This window comes from Podarcis erhardii (assembly GCF_964252035.2).
Source record: "Podarcis erhardii genome assembly, chromosome: 13".
In the NCBI taxonomy this organism is placed as follows: domain Eukaryota; kingdom Metazoa; phylum Chordata; class Lepidosauria; order Squamata; family Lacertidae; genus Podarcis; species Podarcis erhardii.
The window spans coordinates 47522286-47550094 of record NC_138502.1 but is presented as its reverse complement, the minus strand read 5'-3'; the positions used below and the strand labels follow the sequence as shown (position 1 = coordinate 47550094).

Genomic DNA, 27809 nt, shown 5'->3' with positions numbered 1-27809 from the left:
GAGGATCAGGCTAATTCAAACTGAAGGCCAGGTGGAATAGCTCTGTCTTACAGGCCCTGTGGAAGGAGATCAAGTCCTGCAGATCCCTAGTCTTGTGGGACAGAGCATTCCACCAGGTTGGAGCCATCACTGAAAAAGCCCTGGCCCTGGTAGAGGATAGTCTGGCTTCCTTAGGGCCTGGGACCTTTAAGCTATAATTATTCATGGACCTTAGGGTCCTCTGCATGACATACCAGGCGAGGCTGTCCCATAAGTATGAGGGTCCTAGGCCTCAAACTCTATAGGCCAATTCTTGTAGCGCGAGACAAGTTTCTAGTGCAACACGTGCCCTTTGCATTACTTACATGGAGGAGTGTACTGCGGGTGATTGATGTAGTAAGCAAGCCAAGACGTGAACCCCCAGTAAAAAGTGCAACCCTGTAATGAGAACATAGAGATAATGAAAGGATATACCAAAATGAACTACTGTCTCCACAGTAGTTGGCACAATGGGGACAACAGATCCCGACCAGATACACACATCTGTTTATTGGATGCTGGTGCTCTGGTAACTGGTTGTCAGGGACTGGACATCAGAGGAGGAATTGTGGAGACCCCCCCCCCCTTCTCCTGAACCTGAGAAGAGGAGGCCAGTATAGATCAGGCTTCCTCAACAGCAGCCCTCCAGATGTTTTTGGCCTACAACTCCCATGATCCCTAGCTAGCAGGACCAGTGATCAGGGATGATGGGAATTGTAGTCTCAAAACATCTGGAGGGTTGAGGTTGAGGAAGCCTGGTATAGATTTACAATGGTGGTTTGCAGAGGGTCACAGCTCAGAGATAGAAGAGGGGCAAAGCTGGGAAATAATGGGAAAAGGAGAGCAGGAACAGCTGGCTGACACATTATCACTAGAGCAGTGTTTCCCAACCTTGTGCCTCCAGCTGTTTTTGAACTACAACTCCCATCATCCCTGACTAGCAAGACCAGTGGCAAAGGATGGTGGGAATTGTAGTCCAAAAACAGCTGGAGGCACAAGGTTGGAAAACACTGCACTAGAGAGCATTCCAGACCTCCCTTCACCCAGAACCAGGTGGTCAATGAAAGTAGGAGAGCAGAGAGCCCAGAGGCAATTGTCCCTAAGCAGACACCGTAAGGGGGCTGGGGGCTGTTGATGACTGAGAAGTGAAGGGGAGAGGAGATTACTTGGAGTGATGCCATTACTCAAGAGATGCCATTTCTACGTCTCTCTGTGTGAATATGGAATAAAAGACCTTGGTAAGAGCTTCTTGTCTTTCCGTTACTGGCAGCCTGCCATGAGGGAGGGAGAGCAGATTCCCTGAAGCCTGACACTGGTTGTCCCTCCTCACTCTGCTGCCCTGACTTTGCGACAAGTCCTTTCCAGTAGAGAGGGCTTCTCCTGGCTCCTTGTTGTTTAGTCATTTAGTCGTGTCCGACTCTTTGTGACCCCATGGACCAGAGCATGCCAGGCACTCCTGTTTTCCACTGCCTCCCACAGTTTGGTCATGCACACTTCCACAAATACACTGAAACAGAAGTCAACAGACCCTTATATATAGTGGGAGGGTGTGGTAAGGTTTTTCTCAGAAGGGTAGTAGGAGATGGGTGGTTGACTCAATGGGTATGATAAACCTGCTGATGACTGTTAATGCCTGCAATTAGTCCTACAGGAAAAAGCAAGGGATGTTGTTGTTGTTTAATCATTTAGTCGTGTCCGACTCTTCATGACCCCATGGACCAGAGCACGCCAGGCACTCCTGTCTTCCACTGCCTCCCACAGGATGAACATTTCCTTGGAAGAACTCCATAGCTGACCCCAGCACATTTTTTTAGGAGCAAGCAAAGTTGGCATATCCTAGTGGGCACCCCAGTGTGCCTCCCTGGAAGATACCCTACCCAAGACTGGTTACGCCTTGGCTCTAGAGATTCTGCTATAACCCCAAGGAGCTGAGGTGGCCATGGGCCTGAACTGAATCCCAAACAGAACAAGGGAGATCATGTCTGACAGCATGAGTCTTACTCCCATCTCTAAACCTCACTCATGAGGAAGAAGGAAGAAAAGCTGCAGCTGCTGGACTCAATTTTTTAAAAAAATGTTTTACAGTCCCTCCACAAGCTATTCCTGCACAGATAGGGTAGGTTCAGGTAGGGGGCTGTGTTGGTCTGACGCAGCCGAAATAAATAAAAAAATTAAAGTATTGTCCAGTAGCCCCTTAGAGACCAACTAAGTTTGTTCTGGGTATAAGCTTTCATATGCACTCACACTTCTTCAGATGCACTGAAACAGAAGTCACCAGACCCTTATTATATAGTGGGAGGGTGGGTTTTTTTCTCAGAAGGGAGATGGGTATGGTAAACCGGTTAACGACTGTTAACGACTGCAATTAGTTCTACAGGAAAAAGCAAGGAATGATGATGATGATGATGATGATGATGATGATGATGTTTAGTCATTTAGTTGTGTCCGATTCTTCGTGACCCCATGGACCAGAGCATGCCAGGCACTCCTGTCTCGCATTCCTCCCACTAGTTTGGTCAAACTCATGTTAGTAGCTTCGAGAACACTGTCCAACCATCTCGTCCTCTGTCGTCCCCTTCTCCTTGTGCCCTCAATCTTTCCCAACATCAGGGTCTTTTCCAGGGAGTCTTTCCCTCTCATGAGATGGCCAAAGTATTGGAGCCCCAGCTTCAGGATCTGTCCTTCCAGTGAGCACTCCTAGCACCTGCCTATTCACTAGTTCAGTCCTCCCTAACCTACAGTGCTCCAAACATTTTGGACAGCAAATCTCATCAGCACCACCCAGCATGGCCAATTGGGAGCTGTAGCCCAACAACAGCTGGAGGGCACCAGGTTGGGGAAACCTGCCTTATTCTTACTCAACCCAAGTCTTCCTGAATTTTTCCTCTACTCCATCACGTTGCTGCTGAGATTCCCCTCAGGTTTTCCTGTTCTTCTTTGGCTCCCTCAACCAATATCAGACATAAACCCCTGGGGTCTTCTCCAGTATGGGCTGCTCTCTGAACTCTCAGATTCCAGACTCTGTCCCATAATTCCCATTAAGTTCCATACCCCATATATGCTCACTTGACCACTTTGATCCCCTGTTACATGTGCCACATAATACTTGTTCCACACTTGTAAGAAATCAATATTTTAGTATGGCAGCACCTACACTTTTGGTTTAGTAAAAGGCTGCCCAGGCATGTCGAAGGTTGGCATGTGTTTTAATCTTTTTAGGCTTTTTAGTTTAGGTGAAAGAGGGCCTTCTCTGTGGATGCTCCCAGACTTTGAAACTCAGTCACTAGAGAAGTTAGACTGCTGTCTTTCTGATGGAAGGTGAAGACTTTCTTGTTCCACCAGGATTTTGAGAACTCACTGCTTTTAATGAAGGGGCAGGCGCCATGCTGTTTTTATTATAATTATTTGTATGGTCTTAATATATATATTATGTGCATATATACAGTTTTAATTGTATCCATGTTTAATTGTTTTTTAGTCATTGGTTTCCCCCCTAAGTTTTTAGCTGTTTTTGTTTTAATCTTTAAACTGCCTTGAGTCCCTGTCAGGGGAAAAGGTGGGGTATAACAACAACAACAACAACAACAACAACAACAACAACAACAACAACAACAACAACAACAACATACTGTTGGTTTTAATTATCTTTTTAATGTTTTTACATGTTTTTAATGGTCATATTGATAATTTTAATATTGTGGTTTTGTAAACCACTCAGGAGTTTTATTATAATCTGGTAGTATTTAAGTTTTGCCAAGTAGATAAAATACTCAACAGAGGAGCAAGAATTGTTGTAACTATTCTCCTTTTCAAGAAAATGCACTTTTAAAGTGTGGGATGTAAACACAGGAGCAGTCAAATGACAACATTCCTAGAGTGTACATGTTAGAACATGGGGAGGGATGTCTGTCCAGCAAGCAGGTAAACTTCCTGGGGACGGACTTCCTCCGCATGTGACCAGAGGTGGGTGTGGCCTCACCTGTGCAGGTAATGATAAAAGCACAGGGCAGGCAGCCACTCTCTCCCTTGCCTCTTGCCTCTTGCCTCTCTGCCATCTTCATCTTCTGAAGGAGCAACATGCCCTCTTGGCTCCCAGCCAAGAGAGGACCGTACTATCTTGCTACAAGATAGATTCTAACTGCATGTAACCTTTTTAAGCCTGCCTACCTTCTGGGATCATATTGTGAACAGAACGTGAGTAAACTCTTTTATACTTTTATAAAGACTGTGTTGTGTCTTGTATTTTAAGAGGGAACAAAAGGGGAAATTACCAGAGTAATTATTATAGAGGTTCTAGCGAACCTGTGCAAGCGTTACCGTTGCGAACTTAAAAGGGAATGTCTATAAACTCTGCTGATATTTTGGGAACTTGTTAGTACAAGTTGGATAAGGATATAATTAGTCAATATATCCTCTCCTGCACCCCAGAACATTCCCACAAAGGGTTATGGGCCCAGTATTGCATATTTCTGCGTATTTTTGAAGGATTGCATTGGATTGTGATTTTGAGTTGAGTAGTATTTTTCTGAGTTAACTTCCTGGTAAGCACATGGTCCTTTGTTCCATTGTGCAGTGGGGATTGAGCAACCCCCCCCCTTCCCTCAGAGTTCACAGTGACCCAAGGCAGTGAAGATTTGTTTTGAATTTTGAGATTTTGATTTTGAAATTTTGAGAAATTTTGAAATTTTGAAGAATTTTCAAATTTTTGGATTTTAAGATGGCTAGAGCAGCTTTTGATAGTGATGCAAAGCTAGGAATGCCTGTGCTGAATGAACACAATTTCATGCACTGGAAGCAGCGCTTGATAGCATGTTTAGATTATAAGCACATTTTGGAAGCTTTAAACCCTCAACCTACGGGATCGTCTGAGGAAGCTTTAGCCAAGATAAGTGCTTGGAAACGCATGAACAGCGAAGCTAGACACATAATTTTGAGTGGACTTCGTGATGAGCAGCTATCATTAATAAATAGTACAGATGATGCATCTCAAATCTTAAGAGATATTGAGCGCGTGTATGGAGAATCTAGCATAAACTGCTTCAGAAACTTGGTGTGTAAATTAACCAGAGTGAGGATGAATTCAAAAGAGGAATTCACAGAGCACATCAACAAGTTTACTGAGATTATTCAGAGAATTGATTTGACTCCCAAAGCTTTTGATGAAGATACAAAGATAGCATTTTTGTTATCATCACTTGGACCACGCTTTAGCGCATTTGTAAGTTTGATGGATCATAGACAAGGTCTGACTTTTAAAGACTTGATTGGTTATTTAAAAGAAGAATGCAGAGATAGAGCTGAATCTCCAGTGAGAAATGCTAGAAGCAAGGACAGCAGTTATGCATCTAGGCAATGTACAAAGTCCAAAGAGATGCCTAAGAAAGTGATTTGTTTCAATTGTAACAAAGAAGGACACATTGCAAAGAATTGCAAGGCTCCTAAAGCCAAGAAACCCCACCCCTTTCAGCCAAAAGGGGAAAAGAAGGGGAAATGCGAATGCACATGGCTACTGCAAGAAAGGAATTTAGCTGTCCAGAATCGTGAAAATAGACGTAATAAATGGATAATTGATTCAGGTGCCAGCTCACATTTTTCATATAAAGAGGACTATTTTAATGAGATAAATGATGAAGAAGGATCTGAAATTGAAATTGCAGATGGGAACATTGTTAAAGCAAAAGGTGCAGGTTCCATGAGTCTGAAATGCAATATAAACAATGAATGCATTGAGAACACAATCTCTAGAGTTTTGTATGTACCAGAGCTGAGCTGCAATTTAATCAGCGTGTCCACACTGGACAAGAAAGGTTTCCAGATCACATTTGGAAATGGAGTATGCAAGGTGACTAGAAATGGCAAAGTGTTTGCTCAAGCAGAGCTAATCAATGGTGTATATGAGCTTGATCTTTCAGAGAATCAGTCTGCAAAAGTGGCACATTCCAGCCAGAAGGATGAAGCAGATCTGGACCTATGGCACAGAAGGCTTGGACATAGAGACACCAACGTCATTCTGGATCTACAGAAAAGAGATCTTGTAAGAGGTTTGCAGGTAAAGCAGAGCAACAAAGCTCCAGCAAAGTGCATAAGCTGTATTACTGAGAAGGCTGTAAAACCTTCATTTCCACGTTGTGCAGAACAAAGAAGCAACAAAGTGCTTGACATAGTGCACACTGACATATGTGGACCCATGAATGTTCCCTCACTGGGAAAGAATAGATATATTTTAATATTTCTGGATGACTTTTCAAGATTTTGTGTTGTGTATTTCCTCAAAGAGAAGAGTGAGACAGTGGACAAGCTCCAGGAATACATTGCCATGGTCAAGAATAAATTCCAAAGAGCTCCAGCTGTGCTAATGAGCGACAATGGAGGTGAGTACTGCTCAAATGAAATGCAGGCTCTCCTGGCCAAGGAAGGAATTGCACATGTAACCACAATTCCTTACACACCACAGCAGAATGCCATAGCTGAGAGAAAGTTTAGGTCCATTATGGACATGACAAGGTGCATGCTAAAGGATGCATGTTTGCCACAGAAGCTGTGGGCCGAAGGAGTGTACACGTCGGTCTATTTGCAGAATAGACTGCCAACTAAAGGTGCAGAGTGCACACCATTTGAACTTTGGCATGGGAAAGCTCCCAATCTGTCGCACATACGTGTGTTTGGAAGTCCGTGTTACTTCCACGTGCCCAAGGAACACAGACACAAGCTTGACTCCAGGGCAAAAGCAGGTATCCTTGTGGGATACGCCTCTGGAGGCAAAGGATATAGAATTATGGACTTACAAACTGGTAAGACAAATGCATACCATGCGGTTTATTTTGATGAATATGGAAAAGTAGACACTAAGAACACTGTTGTGGATTCTTCAGATGAGTCAGAAAGGACTCAAGAGTTTGTATATTTCCCTTTTGAGACCCCACAAAGTACTAATCTGCCTTCGAGTGTTACAGCGCCCCCTACAGGCGACGCACCAGAAGACGCAGAGGACCAGAACCCTGGCGGCACCAGAGACGAAGATGAGGACTCAGATGGGGACATGCCTGCGTTGGAGGAGGATGAGGAAGCTGATGCGGTCGCAGAACCAGAGGTCAGGCGCTCGTCCAGAACCAACAAAGGTGTCCCACCATTACGGTTGTCCTACTTTGCAGGGTCGGCGTTTCCACAAGAACCTTCCACTTGGGAAGAGATACAGGAGATGCCAGCTGCAGAAGCCAGTCTCTGGAGGAAGGCCGCGCAGGAGGAGATGGATGCACTGCATCAGAACAAGACCTGGACACTCACTGAGCTGCCTCCCGGTAAGAAGGCCATTGGCAGTAAATGGGTTTTCAAGGTTAAGAAGGGGTCAGAAGGAGAAGTGCAGCGCTACAAAGCTAGACTTGTAGCACAGGGATTTTCACAGCGTTTTGGTGAAGACTATGATGAAGTTTTTGCACCAACCGTGAGGTACAGCAGCGTAAGAATGCTTCTGAGCATTGCAGCCTCCAAGAAAATGAGAGTGAAACACATAGACATTGCTACCGCTTTTCTACATGGGCAGATTTCTGAAGAAATTTATATGAAACAGCCCAAAGGTTTTGTAAAACCACATGAGGCACATTTAGTGTGCAAACTCCAGAAAGGACTTTATGGACTTAAACAGGCTGCTAGAGCCTGGAACCAGAAGTTGCATAAAATGCTGACGCAACTTGGGTACAAGCAAGGCGACGCTGACAAGTGCTTGTACAGTAAGTCAAATAATGGACAATTCTCATATATCTTAGCTTTTGTTGATGACCTGATTATTGCCACAGCAAGTGAGAAAGACTATACACAGATAGTAAAACACCTTAGCAAAGAGGTGGAGGTCAAGGAGCTAGGAGATGTCCAGTACTACCTCGGGATCCAGGTGGAAAGAGAAGAGGACGGCTCATTTCTTCTCAGCCAAAGACAGAAGATCCACGAGCTGATTGAGCACATGCAGATGCAAGACGCACATCCAGTTGCTACACCGATGGCTACTGACTTCCTGAAGAATCAGCAGGATTCGAAGCAGTTGCCAGACAACAATGACTACAGGTCGGCGATTGGTAAACTTTTGTATTTAGTTACCACATGTAGACCTGACTTAGCAAATGCTGTGGGGATTCTTAGCAGAAAAGTGAATTCTCCCACTGAGCATGATTGGGCAGGTGTAAAGAGGGTGGTGCGATATTTGAAGGGTACCATGAATTGTAAATTAAGGTTACCAGCTGTCAGAGATCCTAAGTTGGTTGGGTATACTGATGCGGATTGGGCTGGGGATAATGCTGATTATAAATCAACAAGTGGTCATGTTTTCATGTTTGGTGATGGACCTGTTTCATGGGGCAGTTATAAACAGAGCTGTGTAGCATTATCTTCCACAGAATCAGAATACGTTGCAGCAACAGAAGCCTGCAGAGAGATCGCCTGGCTTGATCAACTCATAAAGGACTTTGGGTTGGTGAGAAAAGGGCCTGTCAGCTTGCTAGAGGACAATCAAAGTTGCCTGAAGCTGACGCAGAGTGAGAAGTTCCTGGCCAGAACAAAACACATTGGGGTTAAATACCACTACATACGCCAGATGATCCAGGATGGACTTGTGGAACTATCCTACTGCAGCACCCAAGAGATGACTGCTGACATCCTGACGAAACCCCTACCAAGAGAGAGTTTCCAGAATCTACGTGTCAAGCTGGGACTCTGGGTGGTTGAATAAAGTTGTTTATGTTTTGTATAATGTTGTATTGCCTGAGAAGGGGTATGTGGGATGTAAACACAGGAGCAGTCAAATGACAACATTCCTAGAGTGTACATGTTAGAACATGGGGAGGGATGTCTGTCCAGCAAGCAGGTAAACTTCCTGGGGACGGACTTCCTCCGCATGTGACCAGAGGTGGGTGTGGCCTCACCTGTGCAGGTAATGATAAAAGCACAGGGCAGGCAGCCACTCTCTCCCTTGCCTCTTGCCTCTTGCCTCTCTGCCATCTTCATCTTCTGAAGGAGCAACATGCCCTCTTGGCTCCCAGCCAAGAGAGGACCGTACTATCTTGCTACAAGATAGATTCTAACTGCATGTAACCTTTTTAAGCCTGCCTACCTTCTGGGATCATATTGTGAACAGAACGTGAGTAAACTCTTTTATACTTTTATAAAGACTGTGTTGTGTCTTGTATTTTAAGAGGGAACAAAAGGGGAAATTACCAGAGTAATTATTATAGAGGTTCTAGCGAACCTGTGCAAGCGTTACCGTTGCGAACTTAAAAGGGAATGTCTATAAACTCTGCTGATATTTTGGGAACTTGTTAGTACAAGTTGGATAAGGATATAATTAGTCAATATATCCTCTCCTGCACCCCAGAACATTCCCACATAAAGTTTGCCTAGCAACAGCAGAGGCTGAGAAACAGTCCCCATTGTGATGTCATAATGCTTTGCAGCCAACTCAGTCTCTGCTGATCCCAGCTATTCAGTTGGATGTGCAATCTCTTTGATAACGCTGCTGTCACCTGTTGTGCCACAAAACCCCACCAGGCTCTTCAAGTGAACAAGATAATGCCTTTTACAGATGAGAGGAAAATGAAGACTCTGTTTCTCCTACCACTGTTACTGAGCTGGGTTTTCACTATATCACTCCTTATCAAGTCACCTGTCACTCTTCTGCAAGCCATAACAACCTTGCTATGACAGCTGGCACAGCAGACCTTTTGAGGGTGAGAAGCTTGCAGTCCTCGTTTTGGTGGGGAATGGAGACGGCATCTTTCTCCATCTCCCAGGCTGCCTCAAAAGGGGTTGAAGTGGTGAAGAGCAGAAGGCAGAGCACAGAATCCAAGGAGAGGGGTCCCTAGATCTGAGTGAAAGGAGAGGCCTTGGAAGGTACATAGTCTAGAGTGCATCCTATATTGTAGGAGGAAACTCCCTGGGCTGGAAGGCAAGGATATACAGGAGGAGGACATCAAGGCATCTATGTACTCCCCAGAGTATGGATTGAAGCTCGTTTCATTTGCTGGCTCAACCCTAATGAGAGAAAACATCCTCTCAGAGGGCACTTCAGCTGGGACCCAAGAAGGTACCAGACAAGCCTCAAGCACTGCATCAATTTAGCTAGTGAAATATTTCTAAGGATAACTATACAATAAAGAAAAAATCAGAGGTGTGGGGAGGGATGAACTATCATTCTTGGGAAGGATATTGGTCATTATAATTAATGTATTGCCAAAAATGTTGTTTTTGTTCGAATCTATACCCTTGATGCAGGTCACTTCAGAGAATGACAAAAGGATATTACCAGATTCATCTGGCAGGGAAAGAGTATTCATGTCTTGGATATTATTGGCCCAGAGATGGAAAGAAGATAAAGTCCCTACCAAAGAAGAACGGCAGATTGAGTTGATGGATTATGCCAAAATGGCAAAAATGACTGGAAGAATCAGAAACCTGGAAGCTCAAAATTTTAATAAGGAATGGGGAAAATACATAATTTACCTTAAAAACCATTATAAATAACTAAAATCATTGGTAGGATTGGAATAACACTTGTGGTTTAATGTTGAATTTTTGATATAATGGAGATGTAAAAGATTTGGATTGATATAAAAGATGCAGGAGGAAAGGGTTAATATAAGGACCCACAAAGGGGAGGAAGGAAGTTCGGAAGATTCCTTGGAATCTTGTTTTTATGTTGATTGTTGGATAATTGATTGTAAAATTTTAAAACCCGAAAAACTATTTTAAAAAAATAATAATTAAAGGTGCCCAGCACAAAAGATATTCAATTTACCAAAAAGAAAGAAAAAAAGCTAGTGATTCTCACCCCCCGCCCCGCCCCCCAATGGAAAACGTCTCCTAACCTGGAATCCCTGCTCTTATAAGTGTCTGGAGACTGGTTGCAATTACTGGTGAAGGAAAGGCAACTTTTTCAGAATCATCTCTCCCAACCGTAATATGGGAATAGGAGTAGTGTCCTGACTTTTGGGGTTGTTGTAACCATCACCGAGATAATGTTCCTAAAGCAGTGGAGTGGCAGCAGACTGACTGGGAAAGAAGAGAGAGGCCTGAGGGCATCAATACCAGGCAGGTGAGTTGCGTGGCAAGGTGCCGGGCCACGCGGTTTCCCCAGAAACAAACGCACAGACACGAATATGTTGGGTTAATGGGATAAATTAGGCCACAACTTTATCGATTATAGATGTGAGAGGGTTGGCTTAGGCAACTGGGTGAAGCAAGACTATATCCTGACTCCTGCCTGTCTGAGGAAGTCTCAAGGGTCAACCACAATAGGGGGAGCCCTATGATATACAGTGGTACCTCGCAAGACGAATGCCTCGCTAGACGAAAAACGCGCAAGACGAAAGGGTTTTTCGTTTCCTGAGTTGCTTCGCAAGACGATTTTCCCTATGGGCTTGCTTCACAAGACGAAAACTTCTTGCGAGTTTGCTTCCTTTTTCTTAAAGCTGTTAATACCCAGGGAATGCGCGCTCCGCAAGATGAAAAAATCGCAAGACGAAGCAACTCGCGGAACGAATTAATTTCGTCTTGCGAGGCACCACTGTACATCAATTAAGAGCACCCCCAGGATCACCGTTGGGGTCATGGCATGGCCCTAGCCCACACCCAGCCTTCAGACAGGAACCACACCCCCGGATCCCTTTAACGGGATACCCCTCCCATGACAAGGCTTACCCAATGCCTAACCTTACAAAGTTGTGACGATTGCTGCTGGGTAGGCGAAAACCAAAAGGCTGATGCCAATTTGCCAAGCAGAAAAATTCCTACCCGGCCCCAGCAACCAGGTGAATGACATTAGTTGTAGCACATATTCACTTATCCATTCATTCATTTTTCTGCAATATTTACTGTATAGGCTGCTCTGCAACAAAGTTCTCAGTGTGGCTTTTCTCAATCAGTTCTACGGTATAATATGTTACATATGAAAATCACCTTGATCATATTTTTCAGGGGAGTGTGCCCTTCCGAAATCTTATGCACAAAGAGTGTCTCCAGTAGATGCCTGGCATAGTGTAAACAATGACAGAAGCAAGCCAGGCTGCAGAAATTAGAAAGAGAAGGAAGTAAAGGTTAAAAAAATCCAACCAAAAAATTCATTGCAATGTTTGATGTAGCCATCTTTAAATCTCACCTACTACCCTGAACTGGTTAAGAGAATTGCTTCTCCCATTAACTCAATAGTTATCTTAGAGAAGCCATCCACAATCTGCATTGTATAGGTCAGGGACGTCCAACTCTCAAGAGACAGCGATCTACTCAAAGTATTAAAATACTGGCGGCGATCTACCGATTGTCATTGCCAGCCAAAGTTGTTGAACTTTTTTTAAGGGGAGACAAATCAGTTGTGGACGTTTTTCTTTTTGGGGGGTGGTGGGACTTTTGCAAACGGTCCCACAATCGACCATGACCTACCACTGACGCCCCGCGATCGACCGGTAGATCGCGATCGACCTGTTGGACATGCCTGGTACAGTCATACCTCTTGTTACGTTTGCTTCATGATACGTTTTTGTCAGGTTGCGTCCCGCAGCAGCCCAGAAGTACCGGAAAGGGTTACTTCCAGGTTTCACCACTCGTGCATGTGCAGATGCAGTGAATCACGACCCACACATGCACAGACACGCAGACACGGGTTGTGTTCCTTTTAAGTTGCGAACGAGGCTCTGGAATGGATCCTGTTCGCAACCAGAGTTACCACTGTATAGGTTAAATATTCCTCAAGATCTAAAAAGCCCACCAATCAAGACCTCACCCTCCTTGAACCTTTCTAAAAGGGAAAGAGTATGCACTAGAAACCTTATATCGTAAAGTCTGGTTCCCCCTTACAGTGTTAGGGTTGTAAGGCATGTACGGGGAACATATTGACTTATGTGATCCTTCCAGGGTAGAAGGCTGCATCTTGTTATTCTGTAGATCCATAGAAAGTCATGTTCATTGTCATTTCCAAAAAACTGTTGCCATGGATGATGGGGACCCCTCAGACTTTGCTTCTGCTTGGGGGACATTTATGATTTATATGACCCAACAATCTCATCGTTGGTACATTCCCACTAAATATGCATTCATTTGCCAACATTCATGATTATTTGATTTGTTTGGTATAAATGTGAACCTTGTTTTCCACCATGGAATATATTTTCATGGTCTTGTAGTTTTTATTCTTCTTGCTTTTATGACTGCTTTTGTGATTACTTTTATCTTGATGTTTGCTTGTAATTATATGCCTATGTTTAAAAAGTGGGGGGTGGGTGGGTCTAAAAAGCCTGCATAAGCTTATGGGCTCAGGTTTTTCCTTTACAAATATTACCCAGCATAAAATTCAGAAATAAATACAGATTTGAAGGGTGCGTGTGTTTGTGAATGACATGGCTAACCCATCCCATGAATCCAGTGCTCTTTTTCTTTTAAAAAAATGTTTAGGGGTACTCTCATTCTGAGACTCAGGATACACCTGACAGGAAATGAGGCCGCCATCGGGGGTTGCAGCAACGGAGCTGATGAATCATCGTGCTCTTCAACACAACTGATCATTCACCATGCTAGAGAAGAATTTTTTTTTTTTTTTTTTTTTTTTAGTTTCTTCTCTGTTAAACCACAGAGCCTAGGACTTGCCGATCAGAAGGTCGGCGGTTTGAATCCCCGCGCCGGGGTGAGCTCCCGTTGCTCGGTCCCTGCTCCTGCCAACCTAGAAGTTCAAAAGCACGTCAAAGTGCAAGTAGATAAATAGATACCACTCCGGCGGGAAGGTAAATGGTGTTTCCGTGCGCTGCTCTGGTTTGCCAGAAGCGGCTTAGTCATGCTGGCCACATGACCCGGAAGCTGTATGCCGGCTCCCTTGGCTAATAAAGCGAGATGAGTGCCGCAACCCCAGAGTCGGCCATGACTGGACCTAATGGTCAGGGGTCCTTTTACCTTTACCCGTTAGATTCACAAAATGTTGAGGGGTATGCATACCCCTGCATCCCCCCAGGGAAAAAGCACTGGGTGAATCAGATTGAGGCAACCATGGTAGACCACCTCCACTAAACTTAATTAACTCACATTTTTGTCTGTCTTTGCTCTAAGAGGGGACCATCACATCATATCATCCTTGAGCACAGACCATTCTTACTCACTGAACTACAGGATGGCGTAGACTTCTTGCGCTCTCCTTTGCATCGTAAATACTTGAGAGGCGAAGGTAAAAGAGCAGATAGATTAGAAGAGGCCCAGTATATTCGGTTAGGAAAACCTGGAAGAAGAAGATAGAAAAAAGGGCATCTGAAGCTAATGCGATCATAGAGTGATATTTTCCTGTGCAGCCTTAATAGCATCTGGTAAATGCCAAATGGCTAGGGTATAAATAATAGCATTATTATTATTATTATTATTATTATTATTATTATTATTATTATTGAATGGGATGTCCCTATTTTCATTGGAAGGTATGCATGCATGCAAAATCAACAAGTCTGTTTAAGTTCACCTTTAGTTGGGTAAATTCAAGGTGTTGCTATTAGTATATAAAGCCCTTGAACCAGTTTACTATAATAATAATAATAATAATAATAATAATAATAATAATAATAAATATTTTTATTTATATCCCAGCCTCCTCGGCCAAAGCTGGGCTCAAAGCAGCTAACATCATGCAAGTAAGACAATGCATAAAAACAAGCGATCAATAAATTAAGATACATCCCACAATTAATTCAAACAAATTAAAATTAAAACTGGACAAGTGGCAATCTTCAGGTTAAAATTAAAGGCGGTTACCAACTGTTTCCACTGATATTATAAGCACCTCTGAGCGGGCCTTACTCCTTACTCATTGCCTTACTCCTTATGCACCCAATCAGCCGCTTCAGTTTGTGCTGATATTATTCAGAATGAATAGTGCCCCTTCCATTCCATATTTACAAGGAATCAGTCCTCTGCTTTGGCTCTTTGAAACTCTTCAGTTTCCAGGGTCTGCTAACAACCTTTTTTGTTTAGGCAAGCCTGCCCAGATACATAGTTTTAACATGGAATTTTAACATGGAATTATATAGAATCACAGGACTGTAAAGTTGGAAGGGACAATGAGGGGTCATCTAGTCCAACCCCTTGCAATGCCGGAATTTTTTTGCCCAATGTGGGGTTCAAACCCACAGCCCTGAGATTAAGAGTCTCTTGCTTTACTGACTGAGCTATCCCAGGGATTGACACATATCTCTTTTTAAAATGGCATTTATTTCTATTTTCATGTCAATCAGTTTGAAACAGTTTATTTTATTCCTAATTTAATTAATTTTAAAAGTAGTGTTATATATAAATTGCTTACAGAGTTTTGCTGATTAAGTCGTAATTGAATTTTGTCAAATATATAAATAAAAATAAATACTGTAGTAAGAACATGTTTGTTTATTGATGCATTATACATAACAATACATCCATTATACAGTTATCATCCTTTATCCTACACTCTTTGGCTTCTCCACACATTCCTCCATGGGATCTGATTTAACCCTTGTTGAGCTGCATCTCCTTGATTACTCCCCCCCTTTCCTGATTTGCCCTACTGCTCACATATTTGGCCCTACCTGGAAATTTATATGGTTATTTCTTTAAGTAGTCTCCAAAGTATTCCCACTCCTCTTCTATAGCAGACTCATTCTGATTTCTTTATCTATGCAGTCAACATGGCTAATTCCACATATTCTATTAGCTTATTGTGCCAGTCTACTTTCATAGGACTATTTTGGTCTTTCCCAGCACAGTCTTTAGCATATGCGCTGCCGGGGTGCAAAGATCTGCCTAGTGTCCCCAAATTTAGTTTAGCCCCCTATAAATTAACTTTTATTATGCTTATGTCAGACACCATGCTTACGCCTTATCTCTTGTTTATGAAAGAAGGGAGGAAAAAGAAACTTTTTTTTATTTGCTCATTTATTTACAATACACTTCTACTTAAGTATACAACATCACCACACTTAAACTTATAAGTATTGCTTAGGCACCTACTTAGGAGAAACATCAGTCGTGTCAAAGGTGCTGCTGACCCAGCTGCCGCATAGCACCTCAATACAATACGTAACATAATATTTTGATGTAAGAGTTAATTTCGCGTGCACGGCGCCGTTGTGAATGACAAGTCTTAGGTAAATGAGAGCACAAAGTTGAAAGTCCTTTAGTGAAACAGTAGGTATACATTTAGGTAATACCTAGGTATATATGTATTTTGTTTTTCTAGCTTGATCAAAATGATATACAGTGGTGCCCGCAAGACGAATGCCTCGCAAGACGAAAAACCCGCTAGACGAAAGGGTTTTCCGTTTTGGAGATGCTTCGCAAGATGAATTTCCCTATGGGCTTGCTTCACAAGACAAAACGTCTTGCGAGTTTTTCCGACTTTTCCCCCCTTCCCCCCCTTTTTCTAAGCCGCTAAGCCGCTTATCCGCTAAGCCGCTAAAAGCCGCTAAAAGCCACTAATAGCGCTAAGCCGCTAAGCCGCTAATGGGCTTGCTTCGCAAGACGAAAAAACCGCTAGACGAAGAGACTCGCGGAACGGATTCTTTTCGTCTTGCGAGGCACCACTGTATTATTTCATAGCAGGTAGATAAGAGCTTAGGTGGCTTCAGCAGTGGGCGCCCCCCAGAATTTGGCACCCGGGTGCGACACACCCCTTGCACCCCGGGTAAAGATGGCCCTAGTCCTTCCACCTTTGAGCATAAATTATTCTGGCCAGTGCCGTTGCGTTGAGACAGACACTGAGTGCTTCCTTGGGTATTTCACCCTCTATTATACTCAATAAGAACATGCTGTTGCAGTTGACATCTGTCTATCTTGGAATACAATGGGAGAGTACACCTTTGGGGGGTGAAGTCGAACTGTCACAATTGCTGCCTCCTGTGTTGTTTTTGCTGCATTAGAAGTACCAAAATGACCTTCCTGGGGCACAAGCCTGGGCAGTGTGTGTGGAGGTCCTGGGCTACCCAGAAAACAAGACCCCCTTCTCAGCCTTGCTGGTGTGGTCCAAAGGAAAGCAGAGCCATACATTTGCACCAGGTTGGCCACAGGAGTTGCCAGAAGGAGACATACAAGATGCTATCCAACCTTCTTAGGGACTTGTGTGGGGTTTATTCCTTAGCCTTTTCTAAGAAAGCATGAATTAGTCAAGCTTGGCAATGTCCCTGGGCATCTGTGGCATCAGTCAGCTGCACAGTCGAGGCACTGGGATGTCAAGAACAGAAAACTATTAAAGTTGCTTATTGACTTTGGGGGAGGAGTAGAATACATTGAGGGGAGAAATTAGTAGCAACAATGATAAAAGCAGCTGCACTATAGATTATCTAAAGCGCTGGCTTTAGTTTCTTGCCTGCTGAAATTGGAGCAGGATGCGTATTCACAAAAGAGTCCAGACCAACTGATACAAAATGTACTGAATGCTTAGTATGCTTCTCTGTGTCATCTATTTATATGTGGCAGAAGAAGAGAAGGGGTGGATGTTTCCGTTAATTCCTGATTCCATGAATGCCAGAGAGAATTTTCAATTCAGACCATAAGCATCATCTGCCTAGATCATTAATTTGAGAAACTCACCTTACAGTGATGGTTATGACACAGCATTTCTGAGTCACCACCATATTTTAAAGGCACATCCTGTGTTGTGGTTAACTAATCAAGAATAGCTCTTTCTTCACCTTTATTATAGAATCTCTTCTCTTGCTACTTGGTGATACTGTTGGTGATAAAAAAATTGATCAGCTGGTCTAGGTGACCTGGCTAGGAAGCATTTGCAAACAGTTGTTTTTTTCATTTCCTCCCAGGCTATTGAGCCACACAGATACACGAAACAAATGGGCCAATAAAGTTTTTCACAGGCTAGTAATATCTATGCACATTAGCAAGGCTAATGCGGCTCCCTCCATTTGTCAGTTTAAGCATGAAAGCACTGCATTCAGACCAACAAATACCTTTTCAGCATGGTACTGCTCAACATGGTAGGAGTAATGTTTGAAAGTTTCTTACCATGTCTGTCATACACCAATTCTTACTTCCTGGGTGGTAGCTAGAGAGGTTGTCGGATGTATTTTCCCATGTATTTTCCCATGAACTGACCAAATTTGCATTTCTCAGATTAGGGATGTCAGAGAATTCCAATGAAAATGGCAGCAGAAAATTGCTGGTGCTCACTTATTTGTCCCATGTTTGGAATGGGAATTAATGCAGCAAATACAATTGGCATTTGCTGTTGTTTTCAGTCTGAGAACGATGTGCAATGATACATAATTGAAGACGTTCTTTTTCCAATTTGCATTATGTTTCCTCTGCACTGAAATGGTGTGGCATAATAATTAATTACATCATGTTTCACCATGGTGGACAGAGATGAATCATGTGGCTTTTTGCAGTGGCTGAGCTGCAGCAGACCAGGGACTGTGCTGCATGCACTGACCTCGAGGTGGATCAAGTTGTATTTATATAGCACTTTTGTATATTCAAAAGGCAGCACGAAACAGAGAATTGCTCTAATCCTCACAACAACCTTATAAGGAAGAGCAGTAGAATTGTCCCCATATTGCTGAGGGAAAGTGAGTTGCCCAGTAAGGTCATTGCAGAATTGAAATTTGAAATAGGTGCTTCTTGACTTGAAGTCGGGTTTTTAGCTATTATGGGTTCTTTTGATAAGCCAGTTCCAATCTACCGAAACCTCTGTCCAAATGAGCTCCAGGGATGTACAATATGGCCTAGCATGGTGGAAGCACTTGTGGAAGTTTCATTAGAAAATGATAAAGACAGGTTGTGGAAGGAAGGTATTAATTTTACTGCATGCAGTGCACTTAAAGAAAATGTTATGAAAATGGTGTACAGATGATATTTAACACCAGCTAAATTGGCTAAAATGTACAAGACAAGAACTAATGAGTGCTGGAAATGAGTGCTCAAAGGCCTGGAAACGATGCCTTACGAGGAACGGCTAAGGGAGCTGGGCATGTTTAGCCTGGAGAAGAGGAGGTTAAGGGGTGATATGATAGCCATGTTCAAATATATAAAAGGATGTCACATAGAGGAGGGAGAAAGGTTGTTTTCTGCTGCTCCAGAGAAGCGGACACGGAGCAATGGTTCCAAACTACAAGAAAGAAGATTCCACCTAAACATTAGGAAGAACTTCCTGACAGTAAGAGCTGTTCGACAGTGGAATTTGCTGCCAAGGAGTGTGGTGGAGTCTCCTTCTTTGGAGGTCTTTAAGCAGAGGCTTGACAACCATATGTCAGGAGTGCTCTGATGGTGTTTCCTGCTTGGCAGGGGGTTGGACTCGATGGCCCTTGTGGTCTCTTTCAACTCTATGATTCTACGATTCTATGATTCTATGATTCTATGAAATGTAAAGAAAGGGAAAGTATCTTTTACCACATGTGGTGGACATGTAAAGAGGTAAAGGCTTTCTGGGAAATGGTATATAATGAATTAAAGAAAATGTTTAATACTTCTATTAAAAAGCCAGAACCCTTTTTACTGGGTATAGTGGGTGATGAGATACCAAGGGAAGTGAAAAGAGTGTTTATGTATGCAGCAACCACGACAAGAATTCTTTTAGCCCCAAAAATGGAAACAGCAAGAAGTACCAGCGAAAGAAGAGTGGCTGATGAAGATGATGGACTTTGCAGAACTGGAGAAGCTGACAGGAAAATCCAAAACCAGCACGATCGAGTATTCCAAAAGGACTGGAGTAAATTTATATGATAATTGAAAGATTGTTGTAAGCAATTAACATCACTAGCAGGGTTGTCCGATGACTTGTAAGGAGAAATTTTCTATCTTTATTTATTTAAAGTTTGAGACACTCTGTAACATGTCTAATTAGAACTGGAAAACATATAAATTACAATGATATAAAGATTAATTTCGAAAACCATGAAGTGGGAGGGAAGGAAGTCAATAGGCTCCAAAGAGCCAAGGGTGGTATAGTGGACAATGATGATGTGAATGTATAGCATTAAATGGAAAATAAATAAAAATTATATAAAAAAAGAAAATGATAAAAACCAACAAAGCAAGAAGCACTTCCCAAGCTACTGTACAACTTTGCTGTGTGCATTTTACCAAAAGTTAAACTTACTGTTGTCCAGGTGACTTGTTGACCCATGTCCGTGAAATACAACGTAATGATAGAAGAAGCTGCAAGGGCCTTTATGTTGACGGAGTCTCTCAAGTAAGAACCATCTATGATAACAAAGAAACAGAAGGAGGTGACATGCAATCTGAACTCAAACACTGCTTAAGTGTTACATGCTCGGCCCAGTTCCATGAGATGTCCAACCAACACATAGCCACTGAAATGCCAAATCTGTTTAGGTAGCGTTCAAATGGCCTCATACCACATTTGCTTCCTGCCAGTCCACAAATCACTTTTGAATGGGAGCACAGGATTACACCAAGTCTGCAACAGCTGCAGGACAAGTCACTGGAATATATACAGTGGTGCCCCGCAAGACGAATGCCTCGCAAGACGAAAAACTTGCTAGACGAAAGGGTTTTCCATCTTTTGAGGTGTTTCGCAAGACGAATTTCCCTATGGGCTTGCTTCGCAAGACGAAAACATCTTGCGAGTTCTTGCGATGAAAACATCTTGCGAGTTCTTGGGATTTTTTCCCTTTCCCCCTTTTTCTAAGCCGCTAAGCCACTAATAGCGGCGGAACGAATTAATTTCGTCTTGCGAGGCACCACTGTACCACAGTGACCAAACATTACGTGGTCAGCATTTGATGTAATACCTTCACAGAGAAATCACTTGACATTGATTTAAGGATGCAGCATGAGAACATTGTCCCAAGTCTTATTTATTTGCTCATGTTGTTCAAATGGTGGACTTGCAAAGGGTGAGTTCCTCATGGCTCAAATTCACGCTTCTAGCCCAGGGGTCAGCAAACTTACTGTGCCTCGGGCCGGTGTCTCCAGCGCCGATCACGTGGTGGGCCGGAGGGTGGGGGAGCATGTGCCCATACACGTGCGCACACGCTATCTCCAGCGCACTTCCAGGTCAGAAGAGCACTGGAATAGCTTGTGCGCATGTTCACGGGCCTCCTCCAACCCGGAGGTGCACTGGAAATAATGCTTGTGCATGTGCAAATAATGCTTGTGCACGCGCACAAGCTATTTCCAGTGCTCCTCTGACCCGGAAGTGGGCAGCCGCGCAGCGCAGCACTGGTAAGAGTGGGCATCAGCAGCGGGTGTCGCTGCGGGCCAAATAAACAAGTCCCTCAGACCTTATCCAGCCCGTGGGCCTTAGTTTGGGGACCCCTGTTCTAGCCGGTAAAGAGGACAGGCAAGCAATCTCCTTTCTGGCCAGCATGAAAGGAACAGAACAACAAAGATGGATCAGTGCTAGCGACACACACCATGTTCGTGCTGGTCAGAAAGGAAGTTGACCTTTGGGGCTACCACCCCTTCTTTGCTTCCCAAGGATCTTCTGGCAAGACTAGCAACTGAAGATGGCAATGCATACATAAAATATAAGACAATATTCACATTTGCAAATCTGTGAAAATATTGGGGGAAATTTAAACTGGCACGGTCAATATAGCAAAACATTTATTTCTTGGTTTGTCTATCCATACTATAAACATTGGGAAGCTCATTCTCATGTACAAAAGGTAATGTGGAAATTCATTCAGAATACAAGCTCTGGAGCAGGGCTTCTCAAACTTGGGCCTATAGCTGTTTGAGGACTACAATCCCCATCATCCATGACCACTGGTCCTGCTAGCTATGGATGATGGGAGTTGTAGTCCAAAAGCAGCTGGAGACCCAAGTTTGGAAGACCCAGCTCGGGAGTACCTTGGCAGAAAAACGAGTACTTACTGCGTTCAAGTCGCAGGCCTATGCGAGATGGCGACCACTGGGGACCTGCATTCGAATAAGTGAAAAATGTACCTTTCACTCCGAAACATTTTTTTTAAAAAGAATAAGAAGGTTGCTCTTAGAAAGAACAGTGTGGCAAAAAAATGAGAGCACAGTGCAAAAACAGAGTAGAGATTTAAAGAGCTCAGCTAACCTAATAGAAAGGTATTTAAACCCCCTCCTTTATGTGTCTTTCATATCAACCAGGGCACATATTTTCTGTGAATGTGAAATGCATCAATTTTGATGTCTAGGTTGTCCAGGCCTTAAATAGCAAAGGTCATCATAAATGTCATTTAAGGTGAATGGGAATCAAGTGTCTGAGAATTCTCAAGAACACTTCGGTGTAACTGCAGAGAGATAACGGTATCATTTTGACAACCCTGTGTTTCATTCTCCCCCAGACTGGAAAACGCTCCTGGAAAGGAGCTATACCACCTAGAAGACTTTCTGTCTGAAAATAAATATATATCGGGAGCTTGCTTCACTTTGGCTGGACGGTCCTGTTAAAATTTGTGCTGCTCGTGGTAGAGGAACTGAAGTACTGCCACTGTTAAAAGTTTATAAAATATGAAAAAAATATGAACAAGACACCAGGGAGTTTAGATGTGAAAGCAAAAGGAAAACATATTTGTTTTCTCCCCAGAAATTATCTGGCCCCACTGCAATGGAATACAACGAATTCATTTAGTATTTTAATAACTAGGAGTTCTAGCTTATAAATTGGTAGATTAATCAACTGAAAATTTAGTTGATTGACCTCAACCAATTTTAACTGATAGGGTAAGGATGAAATACACACCTATTTATACACTGAGGCTACTTTGATTTGGCTATGTGGGAGGATGCTGAAAATTATAGGCTGGATAGCTTAACATCTGTCCCATGGAACCTGGTGGAAAGCTTTGTTAAATATGTAATTACCAAGCATATAGAAAAACAAGTCTTGCTGAGGCGGAACCAGCATAGCTTCTGCAAGGGTAAGTACTGTCTCCCATGAGATTTAGAGTTCTTTGAGAATGTCAGCAAGTACCATATATAAACAGAGAAGATCCAACTGACATTGTATTTCTGCAAACCTGAGATTTTCCTCCAGCCTGCCGAGAACACAAAGAGATAGAGAGCTTTAGCGCTTTAGCAATAATAATAATAAACACCTCTCCAAGGGGAAGTCCCTCTTCTAACTAAGCATGCTCATTTAAGAAGGAATTCAGGCAGGGAATCTGGGATAGGGTTGTGTGGATGAATATAGTGACTAGCTGGATCCCTGAACAGAAGAAGCTTCTTACTGTAATATTTTGTTGCAGGCCCCATGTATAATCCTAATTGTGGCATCAGTTCTCTGAGTGTTAATCCTTACATAGCCAAAACACAAGACGAGATGTCAACAGGCTTGAGGAAACCCAAATGTTTAAAGAAGTACAAATATATACTCCATCTCCTCAGAGTATTGCAAAAGAACGATGTCAATCAACATTTGGTGATCTCTTTCTACCGGTCCACAATAGAAAGTGTCCTTTCATACTGCATCACGGTGTGGTACGTTGATTTGACATCAACTGATAGGAAGTGTCTACAGAGGGTGGTGAATACAGCATAAGATATTATGGGCTGTCCCGTGAATCCGCTGGATGAAATAGTGGAAGAACGTTGCCTCAGGAGAGTGAGGAAAATTCTCAGGGATGATTCACACCCTGGCTGGCACTTTATCGATCTCCTGCCCTCAGGCAGAAGATATAGAAGCATGATTAGTCGCACCAACAGGGTAAAGAACAGCTTCTATCTGTGGGCTGTTAGGCTGCTGAATGAAAAGATAACAACAGGGCAACTGACTTTCGGGTTTGGTGGGTGTGCGTCAGCAAACGAGGGGAATTAAGACTAAGAGAGCTGAGTGGGGGGTGCTCGTGTAATCTCACTGTATACAAGTTGTATAAGTGACAATAAAGTGTTTCAATTCTCTTTCCCCAAACCTAAATAATATACCAATTCCAGTCCTTTTGTACGCAGATGATGCGGCACTTATTTCCTTCTCTTGTGTGGGACTAAGAAAACTTTTACGAGCTCTTACAGAATATTGCGAAGCTGAACACCTAATAATAAATTACACTAAATCAAAAATTATGGTGTTCTCCAAGAGAAAACTCCGACATAAATGGAAAATTAATAACCAACCTATTGAGCAAGTAACATCCTTTAGATATCTTGGAATAATCTTTGATGAGAAGGGATCCTGGTGCCATCAGATTAAGAATTCCATTGCAAATGCGCAAAGATCTTCCAGAGCTATCATAAGTTTCTTTTATAGAAAAGGAGGTCAATATGTTCCTGCTGCCTCCCAGGTCTTTGTCGCAAAAATACTTCCACAACTGATGTATGGCACCCAGATATTTAATTGTCAAAAACTCAAGTCCCTGGAATCTGTACAAACTAAATTTTACCGCTCCCTACTAGGGTTACCTACCTGTGTTTCCAACACAGCCATTAGGCTGGAGGTAGGTCAACTCCCTATCAATGCCAGGATATGGATCCTGAAGATTCACTTCTGGCTAAAACTCATATTTTTCCCAGTGGGAGTGGCTCCTTTGACTCTATTAGACCCGTTCCAGTCTAAATGGAGATTGTTGCTCTATGAAAAATTGAAGGGCCTGGGGCTTTCCCCACAAGAACTTATAGCCTCAGGTTTTGAAAAGGCTAAAAGGATGGTGAGCCAGCGAATAGGAGATGTAGAGCTTCAGGACCATATGAGCAAGATAGATAAATATCCAGCTATCCAAGATTATGGAAAAGGGTTCAATCTAACACCATATTTGCTGGATTTACAAATCGCAAAATACAGGCGGGCGTTTACCCTTACCAGATTTGATGTACTGCCATCTGCCTTACTAAAGGGCAGATACGTGGGCAAACCCTATGCTGAACGAGTCTGCCCATGTGGTCTGAAAGAGGTGGAAACGGCTTCACATGTGTTGCTACACTGCGACCTCTATGGGGATATCAGGTCACTGTTTATTTCCCCTATCGTTCAGAAATTTCCAGGTCGATCTGAATCTCAGCGGCTGAAAATCCTACTAGGAGATAAAAACCCAGAAGTAACACTGAAAGTGGCCAAATTTTCTGCGGCTGCGATCAAGCGGAGGGCATTAGCTGTAAAAAAGTAAAAGACTTGACCCCCGGACAAGCCCACTTTTTTAAAGTCTATACATATATTGTAGCGCGTGTGTGCGTGTGTGTGTGTGTGTGTGTGTGTGTGTGTGCATATGTGTATTGCTTTTATGTATAATTTTTTTAATTGACACCATTACTCCCCTTGTAAACTACCGTTGTTTTTTGTTTTTTTTTTCTGGTCTATGACCGTAATAAATTAATTTCAATTTTCAATTTCAATTTCAATTTCAATTTCTTTATCTCTTTCTCTAATAAATATATATACACTGGTACCTTAAGTTACAAATGCCTCAGGTTACAAACGCTTCAGCTTACAAACTCCGCTAACCTGAAAGAGTTCCCTCGAGTTGAGAACTTTGCCCCAGGATGAGAACGGAAATCGTGTGCCGGCGGCACAGCGGCAGCAAGAGGCCCCATTAGCAGAAGCACACCTCTAGTTAAGAACAGTTTCAGGTTAAGAACAGACCTCCAGAACGAATTTAGTTCGTAACTAGAGGTACCACTGTAAAGAAATTAATTTCCTAAGCAAAAAAAATAAAAGCAACCCAAAACCACACACCCCAGACTAATGCAGACTAAGCATGCTCAGTGAGCGCAGAATAATGTTGGGTGTCTGTTATGGGGGTGGGAGAATGAAAACCAGGAGGGCAGGGGTAGGGGCGTAGCTAGTTGCTCCAGCACCCAGAGCGGCAGGGGCGGGGCGATCCACCCACAGGGGTAGGGCAGCGATCCATGCAATGGGACGGCGTGGTGATCTGAGCACGGAGTCCACCTGGGGGACGCAAGCCCCACATAGCCATTTCAGACAGCATGAGGTCACAAGTCACCGTGTCACTCCCAGGAGAGATGTGTGGCTTGGGCACGCTGAAGACCAGGCACCACGGTAAGTGCCGCCCCTGCGGTTTGCCATTTTGTCACCCCCCCTCCAGGATGGCATCCAGAGTGCCCTGCATCCCCGCACCCCCCTTCCTACACCCCTGGGCAGCGGAATGGCGCTTCCTGAAAGGTGGCGTGGCTGGTTGGCTGTAACGCTGAAGACCACTTTCCACAGCATTGTGGTGGCTTATTTTTAGCTCCTTCTTAGTTATCAACCAAATCAGGAATCAATCAAGGCTGAGCTTTATGTATGAAAGAGTGGTGATTAAAGCTATTTTATCTGCACCGCCTCCATAATATTGGGATAGCAGCTGCACACATTTCTATTTCAACATTGCATATAGCTGATTAAGCCACATTTTCTCTGATTAATAAAACGTGTGACACTGGATTATGCTGATGCAAGTATATCACCGCTGATGGGGAGAATGGCCCAACATGTCCTTATGTTCCAATATTTGCACTTTCTGCCTAAAGTCCTCACGCAATATGCCAATGTGTTTCTCCCGCACTGCTGTCACAGGGGGTCTGCCCTGCTGCTACCCCCCTCTCCCCAGTGGTGAACTTCAAGCGGGAAGCTTGCAGTCTAAAAGTAAATAAAGGAAAGTTTCCTATAGAAAGCCTTTTACAGTACTTATTGCTTGGATTCACTTTAACAAGTTTTAAAGAACAGACATGATCAGGGTGGATTTTCCTACACCTTTTTAATCAAATTAAACAACTCTGCATCAAATACATAGATGAGAGGCTTGCAGGGAAACCTAGCCCAAGCTTCCTTTGAAGAAAGGCTGGTTAAAAAGGTAAAGGTAAAGGTACCCCTGCCCGTACGGGCCAGTCTTGACAGACTCTAGGGTTGTGCGCTCATCTCACTCTAGAGGCCGGTAGCCAGCGCTGTCCGCAGACACTTCCGGGTCACGTGGCCAGCGTGACGAAGCTGCTCTGGCGAGCCAGCACCAGCGCAGCACACGGAAACGCCGTTTACCTTCCCGCTATAAAGCGGTCCCTATTTATCTACTTGCACTTAGGGGTGCTTTTGAACTGCTAGGTGGGCAGGAGCTGGGACCGAAAGATGGGAGCTCACCCCGCCGCGGGGATTCGAACCGCCGACCATACGATTGGCAAGTCCTAGGCACTGAGGTTTTACCCACAGCGCCACCCGCGTCCCATAGGCTGGTTAAAGTTTAGCAAATACAGTAGACCCGCAATTTACAAGAATTTAACATTCAGTTTTATGTGCTTGGCTTTTCTTTTCTTTTTAAGGGGGCAGAAAGTGGGGTGGGTCTCCTGACCTGATTCAGGTCTGCTGCTGACGGTACAGTGGTACCTTGGGTTAAGTACTTAATTCATTCCGGAGGTCCGTTCTTAACCTGAAACTATTATTAACCTGAAGCATCACTTGACCTGAAGCACCAGCTAATGGGGCCTCCTGGTGCCGCTGTGCCACCGGAGCACGATTTCTGTTCTCATCCTGAAGCAAAGTTCTTAACCCGAGGTACTATTTCTGGGTTAGCGAAGTCTGTAACCTGAAGCGTATGTAACCTGAGGTACCACTGTATTAACTTTTTTTTTTTTTAAAAAAAAGCAAACATAAGATCTCCAGTTCCACTTTTCATTTGGCCCTGGATGTAAATTAAAAATCTGTTCCTTTCAGTTTTAGAATTAAACTGACAGCTATATAATTAAACACTTAAATTAAAAAAGAGATATTTTTAAGGCAATTGCATTAAGCACTAAGTCCCTAAATGCAATACTTGTACAACTGGGATTTCTCTAAAAACTTGCCAGTCTAATAGTATCTATGACTGATTGCCCTGCAGTGGGAGGAAAGAGAAACACTTTCTGATTCAGAGAATAAACATTCTGCATCTTCATAAGTCACA

General features: G+C 43.3%; 1 protein-coding gene and 1 long non-coding RNA gene across 2 annotated transcripts in view; one reads left to right on the top strand and one right to left on the bottom strand.

The window, feature by feature from the left end:
• The window catches only part of LOC309327236, a 621761-nt gene that overhangs the window by 524875 nt on the left and 69077 nt on the right, over positions 1–27809 (top strand). The window lies entirely within an intron of this gene.
• The window catches only part of TECRL (trans-2,3-enoyl-CoA reductase like), a 46180-nt gene that overhangs the window by 15132 nt on the left and 3239 nt on the right, over positions 1–27809 (bottom strand). The window contains exons 3-7 of the mRNA XM_081836348.1: positions 21850–21894; positions 20108–20211; positions 14142–14257; positions 11959–12064; positions 345–417 (exon numbers count right to left, since the gene is read on the bottom strand). Coding sequence (XP_081692474.1) covers positions 345–417; positions 11959–12064; positions 14142–14257; positions 20108–20211; positions 21850–21894 — 444 coding nt within the window. The remainder of the gene's footprint in view (positions 1–344; positions 418–11958; positions 12065–14141; positions 14258–20107; positions 20212–21849; positions 21895–27809) is intronic.